The 14,163-nt window shown below is 34.6% G+C and overlaps 2 protein-coding genes across 12 annotated transcripts; one reads left to right on the top strand and one right to left on the bottom strand.

Moving 5' to 3' along the window:
- Positions 1-1,950: 1,950 nt before the first annotated feature.
- On the top strand, positions 1,951-6,315 carry LOC121267662 (probable inactive receptor kinase At5g58300). The gene is given in 4 exon segments (XM_041171639.1): positions 1,951-2,368; positions 3,667-4,472; positions 4,475-5,003; positions 5,409-6,315. Coding segments are annotated over 3 exon segments (1,893 nt in total). The 5' UTR covers positions 1,951-2,368; positions 3,667-3,725; the 3' UTR covers positions 6,026-6,315.
- A 322-nt stretch (positions 6,316-6,637) lies between these two features.
- On the bottom strand, positions 6,638-13,593 carry LOC121267664 (restin homolog). Of its 11 annotated transcripts, XM_041171643.1 has the most exons (16): positions 13,427-13,579; positions 13,368-13,369; positions 12,726-13,117; positions 10,887-10,937; positions 10,639-10,701; positions 10,470-10,532; positions 10,206-10,268; positions 10,035-10,097; positions 9,776-9,838; positions 9,613-9,675; positions 9,155-9,217; positions 8,897-8,959; positions 8,266-8,325; positions 7,810-7,950; positions 7,580-7,675; positions 6,638-7,307 (listed from the first exon to the last, which is right to left on the bottom strand). In XM_041171643.1, the coding sequence occupies exons 3-16, from the start codon at positions 12,951-12,953 to the stop codon at positions 6,855-6,857; spliced, it is 1,533 nt and encodes a 510-aa protein (XP_041027577.1). In that variant the 5' UTR covers positions 12,954-13,117; positions 13,368-13,369; positions 13,427-13,579; the 3' UTR covers positions 6,638-6,854. The 11 variants fall into 11 exon arrangements, with proteins under 11 accessions (XP_041027577.1, XP_041027574.1, XP_041027579.1 ...); XM_041171640.1 differs by lacking the exon at positions 13,368-13,369 and having other exon boundaries at positions 13,427-13,593; XM_041171645.1 differs by lacking the exon at positions 13,368-13,369 and having other exon boundaries at positions 13,423-13,577.
- Positions 13,594-14,163: the final 570 nt, after the last annotated feature.

Raw genomic sequence — 14,163 nt, 5'->3', positions numbered from 1 at the left:
CATAAGTTCAATTAGCATTTTCTATGGAAGAAATTTCTTGCAGCATCAAAAGGATAAGAAGAGATCACTTTCCAACAGCATAAGAAGAGAAATCATGAGGACGTATTGCCTGAGTCCAGAGGGATGAGAAGGTTTTTCTTTGCTTTGGAAACTTTAGTGCCTTTCCAAGTCCATTCTTAAAGCAAAGTGTAAAGATGTGAGCAAAAAATATTCTGAAGTTTCTGTATTTCGGCAAAGCAAAGGAATTATCACTTTCACGGTGATCTATGCCCCTATATTTGGGGAACCACCTCAGCCCCATCATGCTTGATGGACTTCTTAATCCTACTGTTCAATGATAAAGGCCGTCACTCGAACCCAAAATCTTTATTCAACCCTTTTTTACAAGAGTATGATCTCGTTTGATTATACATATAAGATAAAAAAATATGTAAATAATAGTAAAATAATTTATAATTAATAATAAAATGATTTAAGTTTAGATATTTTATGAAATTTTAAAAAATAAAGAGAAAAAATTGAATAAAAATATTATAATATTATAATATTATTTTTATTTTGAAATTCAAAAAACGGAAAAAGTTGAATTATTTTTATGTTTTATTTGAAATTTTGAAAATGTTCTAATGATTAGATAATAAAATGATGAAAAATTAAAAAGTATTTATCTTTAAATGATATTTGAATGTTAATATAAAATAAAATGAAATGGATTGAGAAATGAACTATATCTAGGTAAGTCTTGAGTGCATGTAAATGGGAGAGACCAAACTCATTTATTGGACTCTAGCGTGCAGCAAGTAGTAAGTATGGATGATGCTACATCAACCGAAAGTGGCCACCGGATATGTATTTTTTTTTCAAATATTTTTTAAACCCTTTTAAACCTTTAAAAAATATACAAATTGATTAATAAATATTTATTTTAACCATTAAAGTAAAAGGAAAAAAAAAAAAAAAAACAATCGGTGTCCATTCTAGAGTGACCGGGAGAAAATGTTTAAACTAATCCCTCAATCCATATACAACGGTCTATATCCATTGTTTTATGTTCAACTGTCAGACTCACTGACATTTAATGGCATGCACTCTTTTAGATTGAATAACGTTACATATAATTATAAAGTAGATAAATATTATATAATTTTTTTTTAAAAAAAAAAGATTTAGAATGCGTTTGGATATTGAAGTGAGTTGAATTGAATTGAGTTGAATTGATAAAATATTATTAAAATATTATCTATTATTATTATTATTATTATTATTATATTTAAAAAAATTAAATTATTTATTATATTTTGTATTGAGATTTTAAAAAGTTATAATAATGAATTGAGATGAGTTGAGATGAGTTGTGTTTCCAAACGAAACCTTATTATTACAAAATTAATATTTTTCATGTAAGTTTTCTATTTATTTATTTTTTTTAAAATTATTATGCAGTATTTGTCCCTCGCAACTATATGCAGCGTTTCTTTTAATCAAACGCATGTCCTTCCCAAAAAAAAAAATTTCGCATGCAATTAGGAAATGTGTAGCCAATTAATTGTTCAATTATGCACTTCAACTCAACAAATCCCTACCTATTTGTTTGTTTCTTGGCTTCATTTGATAAGTAAATTTATTTTAATTCATCATTATAATTTTTTTAAATTTTAATATAAAATATAATAAATAATTTAATTTTTTTAAATTTTAAATTAATAATAATATTAAAAAATAATATTTTAATAATATTTTATCATCACAATTCAATTCAGTTTAATATTACTTAATCAATTATGCAAATTGGTATTTATGCTTTTTCATGCTCAGTTATCAGATCATAATAATTCAAGCTGTGAAAATTTTATTCCTTTTTTTTGTTTTTGTTGAGATCTGTGGGCATGTGAGGGCAGAGAAGACAAGGCAAGCGGAGGGAGGTGTTGGTTGGGGTTCGTAAATGACGCAGCTTTGGACGGCGAAGTAGTTGTTGGAAAGAGTAGGGAAGAGTGGTAGACTATCCATTCATTTATTATGGAATCCCAAGCTAAACAAGAATACATCATCGAGATGCTCAGTGCGTTTGCTTGACGACGAAGCTTCCATATTTAAGGAGTAAGCACAGCCCTAACCGTTGAATCTCTGCTACCCAATCTTGGTACAACCACCACTACTGCTACTCTCCGTACTACTTTTACTCCAGCGTCTTCCTCACGATTTTCCGTTAAAGCCTGCAGCCTCCCCTGCTAAACCATACTCTCTCTCTCTCTCTGTCGGTTCCATGTGGTCGTTGAGCTCTGCATTTTTGCTTTCTGCCAGCCTCGTTTTCAGATCAACCTACCTACTGCTCATGGACGCTTCGCTCTCGAATGCATAATAATTCAAGGTTTTCGTCTCTTCTCTCTATTTCTCTTTCTGAAATTTGTGGGTTTTTCCTGGAAACTAGTAATTTGCAAGTTTTCCATTAATATTTGAGGTTCGACTTTAGATGGTTGAAAATCTAGAATGAAGCTTAGTGTGAGAATGAAGAAAGCTTCAGGTTTCGAGAATTATTACCAAATTAACGTAGTTTGCCAAAGTTAATGATGTCGGGATCCGGTTTCAATAATTTTTTGGCCAAGTCGGCTATAAAATTAGAACTAAACATCTTTAATTAAGTCCTAGTGACTGTAAAGAAAAGCCGATTGCTCACTTTTGAGAAATGGGGTCTCTTTTTCTTTTACATTTATTTTATCAGTAAACACAAATTGTTGCATTTTTAACTTATCTTATTTTTAGTATTTAGTTTTTTTTTTTTTTTTTTTTTTTATAATTTGATCTTGTACATGATTTTCTTTGATTAGTATTCTTTTGTGTTTTGAATGGTCATATTAATATAAACAAAAATTAAATGATATATTAAAGAATTCTTGTAAAAAATTAAAACTAATTAAAATTAATTAACAACTTAGGTTTTTTTTCCTCATATTTCCACCATATATATCACTAAATAGCCGAACAAAAGAATCCAACGATATACTACCTCCAAGTCAACTCTAGAAACTGGAATGAACTAACTTGCTGTTTCTACGTACCATAAACTATTTGTCTGGACATTTTTCACAAGATTGTCCTGTTCTTGCCTTCTTGACAATTGCAAAATGTCTCACATCACAATGTTGTTTCAACTTTTTCAAGGTCAAAAGTTCAGCTCATTATCTTTTTTTATCTTTTTCTTTTTTTCAGTGACATGCATAAATTAACTGGATTTACTATGCATCAACCCCACATCTATAGCTTTTCATAGGATGTGGGGTGGGGTGGTGAATAGTGATCGATGAGAAGATTTTTTCTCATTTTAAAAAGATTGTGCTTTTGCTTTTTCTTTTTCTTTTTGGTGACTTTTCCATTAGGTTTCATTGCTTTGGTGTTTAACAATTTTCCTTGCTTTGACTTATAATCCAAGAATATATTGAGGCATGGTACCCGAGGCAGCAGTAGTGCTTTTGGAAAGTCATGTATCAACTACTCGCTCTTTGGCTTTCTGGATATTTCTTGTTTTACAGTCCTGGTTGCATTGCATAGATGGGTTCTTAAAGATCTCGTGTTTTTTTTTTTGTTAAATGCTTAACAATAACTGTTCCCTGGTTATAACCAGGGAAAATAATCATGATCAATGCTCTGAAGGCTTTCTTATTTTGCCAGGGGAAGAAGAAGAATTGCTAGTCAGAGTCACCTCTTTAGACCTCCCATCAATACCACCTATGAAACTGCAACCCATTTTTGCAACATTACCGTTCCTCCTGCTTCTTTCTATTCTCCCCTTAAATTTAGCCGACCTAAATTCAGACAAACAAGCCCTACTTGACTTTGCCTCGATTGTTCCTCATGGCCGCAAAGTCAACTGGAGTCCTGCTACCTCAGTCTGTACTTCTTGGGTTGGCATAACTTGCACCCTGAATGGCTCTCGGGTGGTTGCTGTTCGGCTCCCCGGTGTTGGACTTTATGGTCCAATTCCTGTCAACACCCTTGGGAGGTTGGATGCCCTCGCTATCCTCAGTCTTCGATCAAACCGCCTCAGTGGGAATATTCCAACTGACGTACTTTCCCTCCATTCCCTCCACTACATATACCTTCAAGACAATAACTTATCGGGTAATATTCCTTCTTCTTTCTCTTCCCAGCTCATCTTTCTTGATCTCTCCTTCAACTCCTTCACAGGAAACATCCCACCAAGTATTAACAACTTAACACATCTCACTGGCCTGAACCTCCAGAACAACTCCCTGACTGGATCAATTCCTCATCTCAACCTCCCAGGGCTTAAGCATTTCAATTTGAGCTACAACCACCTAAATGGTTCGATTCCTTTAGCCCTACAGAAGTTCCCCGCATCCTCCTTTGCAGGGAATTTGATGTTATGCGGGCCACCACTTAACCAATGTTCTTCAATTACCCCCGCACCTTCCCCTTCTCCCACTCATTTACCACCCCCGCCAAAAGTCCCCCAAAACCAAGTGGTGGTTCCAGAAAGGAGCTGAGTACAGGAACTATCATTGCCATTTGCATTGGGGGTTCTGCAGTGCTGTTTCTTTTAGTTCTAATGATAGTGATGTGCTGTTTAAAGAAAAAAAACAGTGAGGATAGCAGTGCGGTGAAAGGGAAGGGTGGGATTGAGAAGCCTAGGGACTTTGGGAGTGGAGTGCAAGACGCGGAGAAGAACAAGTTGGTTTTCTTTGAAGGTTGTTCTTATAATTTTGATCTGGAGGACCTATTGAGAGCTTCGGCTGAAGTTCTTGGGAAGGGGACTTATGGGACAACTTATAAGGCTATTTTGGACGAGGGAGGAACAACAGTGGTTGTGAAGAGGTTGAAAGAAGTGGTAGCGGGGAAAAGGGAGTTTGAACAACAAATGGAAATTGTGCAGAGGGTCGGTCAGCACCCAAATATTGTCCCTCTTCGTGCTTACTACTTTTCCAAGGATGAAAAACTCCTGGTTTATGACTACATAACAACTGGCAGCTTTTCCGCATTGTTGCATGGTATGTAATGTCTGTCCTTATCATCTTTCTCCAACTTCTTTTTACCTTAATGAAAGATGCAATATTCCACTTAGCTACTAAGGCAATTAATTACTCGTAAAAATACACACTGCAAATCCACAAATCTGACCAACTCATGGTGATACTTTGGCGTATGAGCATCATTCCAACACAATTTTTTTGCTTCAATACACACTATTTGTTCGCACTTAATTTTTGCTAGAATAAGAAGCAGATATAAGCTTGCGGTTAGTTAAATAAAAATAATTTCGACTCGTATGGCATCTCTAAATATAAAATGGAGAAAACAAAAGTGACCCTTCTCTACAGACCTACAAATGGTTATCGCTAAACTCTCCCAGAATGCCTCCTGAGTTTTCACATTCATTTCTACTGTGATTGCAGGAAACAGGGAAAGCAGACCAACTCCACTAGACTGGGAATCGAGAGTAAAGATTTGCCTTGGAACTGCAAGGGGGATTGCCCATATCCATTCTGCAGCTGGGGGAAAATTTATCCACGGCAACATCAAGTCCTCCAATGTCTTCCTCACACAAGACCTCCATGGCTCCATCTCGGATTTTGGTTTGACAACTTTGATGGTTTTGCCTGCTGTCCCACCTAGAAGTGCAGGTTATCGAGCTCCTGAGACAATTGAATCTCGAAAATGTACTCAAAGATCTGATGTATACAGTTTTGGCGTACTCCTCCTCGAGATGCTGACAGGTAAAGCACCAATCCAATCGCCGGGGCAGGATGAGGTGGTTGATCTTCCAAGGTGGGTTCAGTCCGTTGTGAGAGAGGAATGGACTGCTGAGGTGTTTGATGTAGAGCTAATGAGGTACAAAGACACTGAAGAAGAGCTGGTGCAAATGCTTCAAATAGCAATGGCCTGTGTGGCGAAGGTGCCAGACATGAGACCAACAATGGGTGAAGTTATCAGGATGATTGAGGAAATCAGGCCACCTGATTCTGAGAGGCCATCACCGTCACCCTCGGTGGGCAAGTCGGGCTCAAATTAAGAAACCCCATGATTCCTCCGTCTAGCCCATACCCATATTCTAAAGTTTCTGCCCTTGAGCTTGAGCTGCAGAAACTATCCATTCGGAGAACTTTTCTAACAGTGGAACATTTCCAGTTGCGTCATTCTTTTTAGGGTGTTAAATGTAACATTTAAATTGTCTAGCACTTTCCCCCTCTACTGATTACTGTGACAAAAATGTTTCCAGACGATTGTCACCTCTTGACTGTTCTGTATATGTGCTGGTCCTTGCCACACACACAAGTGCGTATGTATTATCTACTTAATTTGCATCATAAACATAAAGCTTCTAAATCAGATCCACAGAATGATCATACCCAAGGTATATTGGAAACACTACTCTAAGACTGGTTTCAAACCAGTAAGTAACATAATGGCTTAGAATAAATAAATAAAAGGAGATCTAATTATATTCGCTTCAGATTAATGGATTCAATCTATTCAAAGAATAAAGTTGCTAGTTTTTTCTAAGCATTCTTTATCCATACGAATCTTAATCATTCAGTAATTGGTAATGATGATGATGATTATAAGACTACAAATTGATATAAGATGCAACCTTTTTAGCCTACGGGTTAGTAACTCGAAAAACTAATAAATGTGATCAAGTCATCATTGTTGTATAAAAAACCCATAGGGTGATTTCATTATACATGAAGACGGCTCAAATGAAGATTAAAAAACTGCTATCCATCCTTCGTCATTATTCTTTACTTATAAAAAAAAATGCTTTGATCATTAAATGACACATTTCTTCCCGTATGAAAGAATAATAAAGCCAGTCCTAAGCTCATGTTAAGATAAGAAAGCTAATGGCTAGAGTTTTTGTTGACCAAGTCTGCGCCACTAACATATCTAGTAACAAAAGATATTAACCGAAAAGGAGCACCAACCAGGGGAGCGTCCGAAAGGGGCACAGCAGTTTTTTCATCATTATTGGCAGCCTGCAACTCTTTATCCCGAATTTCGTTGTCATCCATTGAAATTTGCACAATTTCTCCAGTTTCTTCAGATACTAAAGAGATGGGGATCACAGCAGCATGCTCAACATCCACATTATCACTCCCAATATTTTCAATCTTCATTGGAACAATCTTGACTGACTCCAACTTCTTGCCTGCTAGAGACAAATCTTCATTGGATTCCGATATGGGATCAACACTGGCAGTTTCAGTGGTCTCAAACATCTGAATAGACCCAGTCACTGAAGGAAGCCCATCTGTTGTAATTCGTCGATCAAGCTCAACATACAACTCGTTCACCTGAGAGGAAGAAGAAAAAAGGCCTAACCCCAGTGACTACAAGTCAATTACGATATACAACAATAACAATTGGTGTCACAATAATGAACCTTTAACCCAAGTCTAAAAGTCCGTGTACAACAAGAAATAATTTGGTAGCTACATAACACTATCTAAATCAACATCACCACCCAATTAACGTCAGGCTTTTAGCCAAAATGATAAAAATAAATAAATAAATAAATTCCTGAGAATTAGCACACTTGTGGCAACCACAGACGCGCCATTTATACCTTCTCAACGAGCTCTGCATTTTCTGTCATCAATTTTTCAACCAGTGCAAGAGCTGCTTCCATCTGAGAGTTCAAGTCCTCATGCTCAGAACCATGCTAAAACAACAAAGAAAGTAGTCATATTCTTCCTCGCCTTCTACTTTCTTTTTTGTTATTTTATATATTTTTTAAGAGCATTTCGTCAGAAATTTCAAGGGATAAGAAATCTTGAAAAGCTAAAAAAAGCAAACCATTTTGAGGTCAACTGATGAGCTGGTAGATGAGGTACTCCTCTCAAGGTTCTGGATTTGTGACTGCAAACCAGGTATGATGTCCATCAGTCGTTGGTTTTCTTGGAGGAGATTGCTCCTGAATTCTTCCAACTCCACCACCTGCCAAACTTTGTTTTTAATTTCCCCATCAGAAAAAATGCAGAGCTCTGCTATGAAATAGTCATACCTCAGGTAGAATGCACATGCAATAATGAAGTTCCTTTGTTTTTAAGTTCTTTTTTTCACAATGAGTCAACTAGTTAGAATACACAAGCCATAGCTCAGTGCCTTTCTTGACCAGCAGACAATCAAATTATTAATATTCTCCAACAGACTCAAGACAAGAAGGTGACCACGTTCACACAGCCTTGGATTCAATAAGCCAATTAAAATGAGACCTCCATGTGAATAAATTAGGTCAATTATGCCATGTACCTGAGCCTGTAGTTTAGCAGCATCACCATGCAGGTTTGCAAGTGTTTCTTTGGTTGAATTCTGTACGGGAAACATATGTCACTGCCTTTAGTAAGTTGCAAACATACCGAGTTGCAGAAAGGCAGGCATGGGATAACATTTTCAATATGGGCGCTCAAATCAATCCAATACCCAAGCATAAAATGAGATAAATTACTAATTTTCTTAGAAACTAAACCATAAATATAAATATAAATAAATCGTGTTTTCTGCCCCTTTTTTTTTTTTTACGAAAACCAACTACTTTACCCTACTTCAACTTATTGATAAGCCAAACTATTTATTTCAAGAAAAAGTCTACTATGCCGCCCCAAATATACCGCTTGGTTTGACCGCTCGGTATTTTTTTTTTTTTTTACACCGAATGATGAAGAAAGTGATTTTAAATATATTGATGTATTTTTTTATTTTTTAAAAATATTTAAATACATTAAAAAAATGTGAATAGAAAAATGGAAAAAAAAAAAAAAAAAAAAGTTGCTCTTGCCGGGCGGCAGGGTAGCACCGCTCTTATTTCAAACAATGTCACTTACAAGATGCTGGAAAAAACCATATCCACATACACTCCAAAAATCAAAATAAAAGTGGTTACCTCCTTTAGAATCCAAAAACATTTCTCCCTCTCTAAGTGTTTGACTTTTTCCTCTAAACTTTCCTGTGGAACATTGGACGAGTAAATTCATCACTGAATTCCAATGTTATTGGAAAGATCTTACAATGATGAACTATATGCATACATTTGAAAAAAGAAAAACAAAATGCCAAAAGGAATGACATAAAGACAACAAGCAAGGTGAAAATAGTATTATTAGCACTAAAAAGAAGAAGTGATGAAGTACAAAAGAAGTACCCCTTTCAAACCTAAATTTGCCTTCTCCTCTAGTAACTGACTGATTTTGCCCTCAAACGAAGCCTAGTGTTGCAAAGGATTAAATTACTTTCTTCTAAATTGAATGTTGACCAGAAATAAATTATTATAAATATTAATAAAAGCAAGCACAATCATGGCACTGCTGATGGGGACAAATTGCATATGGGCATAAATGCTCTTTCGTTGGAATTTTAAGTATTAGAGCTATATATATCACTCGACTCACCTCTTTTTCAAGTAAAGAATCATTTTCATTCCGTAGTTGTACAATTATCATCTCTAGACCAGCCTGAAATTATAACATTTGATAAACTAGCCTATAAAAAAAAACATACAATATAGTTGCAATATGGACAGTGAAGAGAAAGGAAAATCCATTTAAAAATTCACTAAATCATAGTCAGTCCAGCCTCTCAGTTAAACTTAAATTATTCAACCTCTTTCTGTATGTATGAATGGCATTGGTGTTGTAATTGATTGATTGTCTCTTCTAAGGTAGCCTGTACAAGAAGATAAAATTTGAATACAAAATAAGTTTAGAAGCAAAACCCTATAAATTTACCAAAATACCATTCAATGATTAAATTTATATTGTATTACCTCTTTTTTTATATGTGACTCGTGTTCGTTCTGTAACAATTTGACAGTCTCTTCCAAGGAAGCCTAAATTTTTTTTAAAAAATGAAGCATGCAATCAAAAGGCCAAAGAATGATGCAATTTTTGCCAGCCATTTCTCGATTAAATTTAAATCAATGTACCTCTCTTAACATCCACTTCACAATATGCATAAAACCAAAGGCAGGAAATATTGTAATATAATTGAAAAACAAGAAAACAGGCATGCAGATTAACATCTACCTCTTTCTGTACGTAATAATGATTTTTTTGTTGTAATTGTTTGACTGTCTCTTCTAAGGTAGCCTGTACAAGAAGATCAATTTAAATACAAAAGAAAATAGAAGCAAATCCCTATAGACTTTCCAAAATACTCGATAGTCTATTCTCTGGATTAAATTTATACTGCATTACCTCTTTTTTTATATGCCACTCATTTTCATTCTGCAACACTTTGAATGTCTCTTCCAAGGAAGCCTATATTTAAAAAAAATAACAAATGAAATGTGCAATCAAAAGGCCGAAGAATGAAACAATCTTTGCCTGCCTTTTCTCGACTAAATTTAAATCAATGTACCTCTCTTAACATCCACGTCACAATATGTATAAACTCAAAAGCAGGAAATTATGTAATATATTTGAAAAACAAGAAAAGCAGGCATGCAGATTATCATTTACCTCTTTCTGTAGGTAAGAATGATTTTTTTGTTGTAATTGTTTGATTGCCTCTTCTAAGGTAGCCTGTAAAAGAAGATCGATTTGAATACAGAAGTTTAGAAGCAAATCCCTATAGACTTTCCAAAATACTCGATATTCTATTCTCTGGATTAATTTTATACTGCATTACCTCTTTTTTGATATGTGACTGATTTTCTTTCTGTAACACTTTGACTGTCTCTTCCAAGGAAGCCTAAATATAAAAAAAAAATGAAATATGCAATCACAAGACCCAAGAATGAAACAACCTTCGCCTGCCTTTTCTCGATTAAATTTAAATTGAAGTACCTCTCTTAACATCCACTTCACAATGTATATCAAACCAAAGCAGGAGAATATGAATTACAAGAAAACAAGAATGCAGATTAACATATCTACCTTTACCACTCTTTGGAGCCACTTTTGCTTCTCAGCTTCTATTAAAATGAACTACATGCAGACATTTACAAAAGGATTCCTATGCAGTTTTTTTTTTTTTTTTTATAAGTAAAAATATTATATATAAATCAATAGGAGTAACCAAGTAGGATTCCTAAGCAGTTAGACACGAAAAGAATCTAGAAGTAAACTAAGAAATGCTGAACCATTTTGAAATCCTTGACAATTGTAAAATGTGTCACTCATTGTCTCCACTTTCTTCACATTAAGTCAATGCATATTGAAGAAGACATACATTCTAAACCAAAATCATATGAGGCTTACTTACGTGGAAATCACCAGGAAACTCCAATTTCTATCATGTCTAAGTTGTCCTAGGTACAGTATATGCACCATCTCAAGAGAGTGGTGCAGTTGCTTTGGTATCTCCAAGTATATATTTATAATACAAATTTTATTCAGTCCATATATAATTTTTCTTTTTGATAAGTAAAAGATATAAAACTCTAAGTTAAGAATGATAAGTCCATACATAATTTACTACACAACAAAGTATTTTTAAACAGAGGAGGTCCTAGCAGACAACCCAAAAGTATATACTCATTACAAATTTGAGCCTTAGATCTACCCCTATCACATTTAGATCCTTTGACACCCGGCAAGGCTCGAAGACTTAATTCACTAATTTACTTGATACTAAAATTTTGTACCACAAATTAATAATTGGTTCTCTGCAACATGTTATACTCACCAGCAAATCAGGACGATATAAATGACTTAAAAAATCTATATTAATGATTGTCCGTCATTTTCATTACTAGTGCTAACTATAGAATGTCAATTGTGCTTTATACTAGGATGCCAATCTGGCTTTACAAACCTCATTGCTGGATTCCACTTCACTCACTTCCTACTTCTTACTAGACTAATGCAATTACATTATCAAAATGGGATTTCCCATTAAAGAGTTGACAAAACATCTAGTTTCATAGTGATTTCACTATCTGTACATAGTGAACTAAAAAGAAGTCTTACGTATTTCTTATAATGAACTAAAAAGAAGTGTCACAGTTGAGAAATCTACCTATTTACAAAAATCATCTAAGAATAATAGTTAGATTGATAAATTAATGTGTAAGCTGAGAAGTGTTGTAGTCGAGAAATCGGCATAAATACTTAAATTAGCAAAGAAAAATAGTTAGACCGGATTATAGTCAGATGGGTTAGGCCTGGAAGAGATGGGCATTTTAAAGTGTTGGAAAGGCGTTAGGGGCACTGTTCACATTGCTGCTGTGTTGAAAATAATTCCTCATTATATTATGCCGTGCCTGTGGATGGAAAGAAATGGTAGGTGCTTTGAAGACCGGGAGGGCTTCTTGGACGAGTGGAAGAGATTCTTTTTCAACACTCTATTTTCTTGGGCTTCTGTCATTGTTTGTAATGGGGATAGTCTTCATAATTTGCCTGTATCCATCATTAGTGCTTAGTGGCTACTATGTATATTCTAATTTCTATGCATACTTCCTGTCTACTTGGACTATACTTTTTCTATCAATAAATTTTTACTCTTACTTGTCAAAAGTTAAAAAAATAGTTAGACCGATCAAGTTTCATTCAACCAACAAACAGTGCAACTGTGCAAAGCATAAACATAAATCTTCCTGGTTTAAGTTTTCATGAAAGACATAAAAGCATAAACTGAGGTCTTCCATGGTGCAAGAAAACACAGCCATTGGCATTCCTAAGCTCCTGTACTAGCATCACGATGCTCGTTAAATGCTAGAAAATTAAACTTCAGATTGAAAAAACAAGTCCGATTGATCAAAATCCAAAACTTACCCCGTCTGTGCCGTTGCGGAGATGACCATTGGGATCCACATTTATATTTTGCACATCATTATGAGCATCTGCAGTCTCAGAAACTTGACCATTATCATCCTGTCCATTACTCTCATGATTCTGGTCCAAAGAAGCTGTTTCTCCAGCATCAACCGCGACATCTTCCGTGGCTTTGCTCTGCTTCCGTTTCTTTTTCTTGTTTCTCTTCTTCTTCATCTCCTCTTCCATTTTCACAACCCAATTTTCAGTTTTCCCCCTCAAAGTTCAATTCTCAAAGTCACTTTATTGCATAAGCAAAGAGCTATCAGATCCCAACAATATTAAAAACCAAAAAACAAAAAGGAACGGCCTTTGCACTTTCAAAACAACATATTGTATCCCAACTTCTTCACCTGGCATCACACAAAACAGCTTTTTAATCAAACAAATTTGTGCCAACGACAAAATATATATATATATATATATATATATATATATATATATATATATATATATATGGCAGTTTCAATATAGACAAGGCAGTAAAATCCGCCCAAACAATCGGACTTTTACTTAGGGTCACGTTTGCGGAATGCGCGGACAATTCAGTCTGATCTACGCATTTAAATGCATAACTTCACGAAACCCTAAGGCTCGAGATACAGCTATCGGAATTTAGAAAAAAAAAAACACATATTACGGGAAATGATTCAGAAACGTACGTACAGGTCCAAACCAAAGCGATGAAAGACAAAAGTTTCGAAAAATGGTTAATTGGCAACGACCTCTTGAGTGAAATTGTTAGGGTTTACAGCGCGTTTATTGCTCCAAGAACAGATGCAAGTATGCAAGCAATAATGTCTTATATGGCATCCCTGATAGAAGAAAGATGCAAACCCCATGGTTGTGATTTGCGACGGTTATTTTACTTGCTACACCGTTATGCACTGGATCACTTCCTGTAGTTTGTACGTCGTTTATTATTTGTTTCGTGCGTGCGATTCACTCTCACAGCTCCGCTGTTCTCAAAGCGTTATATATTTTTTTTATTTTTTAAATAAAATTTTAAACTTGATGAGTAAAGCACTCTAACATTGTTAAGTTTAAAATTTGTTTAAAAGTTAAAGTTTTGGTTAAAATCAAAATTATTAGAGATGTTAATACATATTAAACTATCCATTTAAAAGTTAATATAATAATATAATATTATATATTTTAATAATATTTTTTTTACAAATATACTCTATATATTAATTAATAATTTAATTTTTATTTAAAATTATTTTTTTCTAACTATTTTTTTATCAACCTAATTATCCAATAGTAGCTAGTTAAATTTGGAGAAAATTATAAATTTACTGTAGGTCAAAAGTAGAGCCTTGGAGATGTAGATCATTTTTGAGTTACTTAGCCAAAAGTTGACTAGGCACTAGCATTTGGTTAGGCCAATACTAGGTTG

Source organism: Juglans microcarpa x Juglans regia, chromosome 5S (assembly GCF_004785595.1).
Source record: "Juglans microcarpa x Juglans regia isolate MS1-56 chromosome 5S, Jm3101_v1.0, whole genome shotgun sequence".
Lineage (NCBI taxonomy): Eukaryota > Viridiplantae > Streptophyta > Magnoliopsida > Fagales > Juglandaceae > Juglans > Juglans microcarpa x Juglans regia.
Note: the sequence above shows the minus strand (reverse complement) of the source record. Positions and strands in the feature narration are given on the sequence as shown.

Bases quoted from the DNA above. Each gene is read 5' to 3' on its own strand.
- LOC121267664 (XM_041171640.1), bottom strand. From the start codon at position 12,953: ATGGAAGAGGAGATGAAGAAGAAGAGAAACAAGAAAAAGAAACGGAAG. The intron at 10,702-10,886 runs GTAGATATGTTA...TTTTATATTTAG, and splicing joins GGCTCCAAAGAGTGGTAAAG to GCTTCCTTGGAAGAGACAGT. The intron at 10,533-10,638 runs GTAATGCAGTAT...CTTCTTTTACAG, and splicing joins AGTCACATATCAAAAAAGAG to GCTACCTTAGAAGAGGCAAT.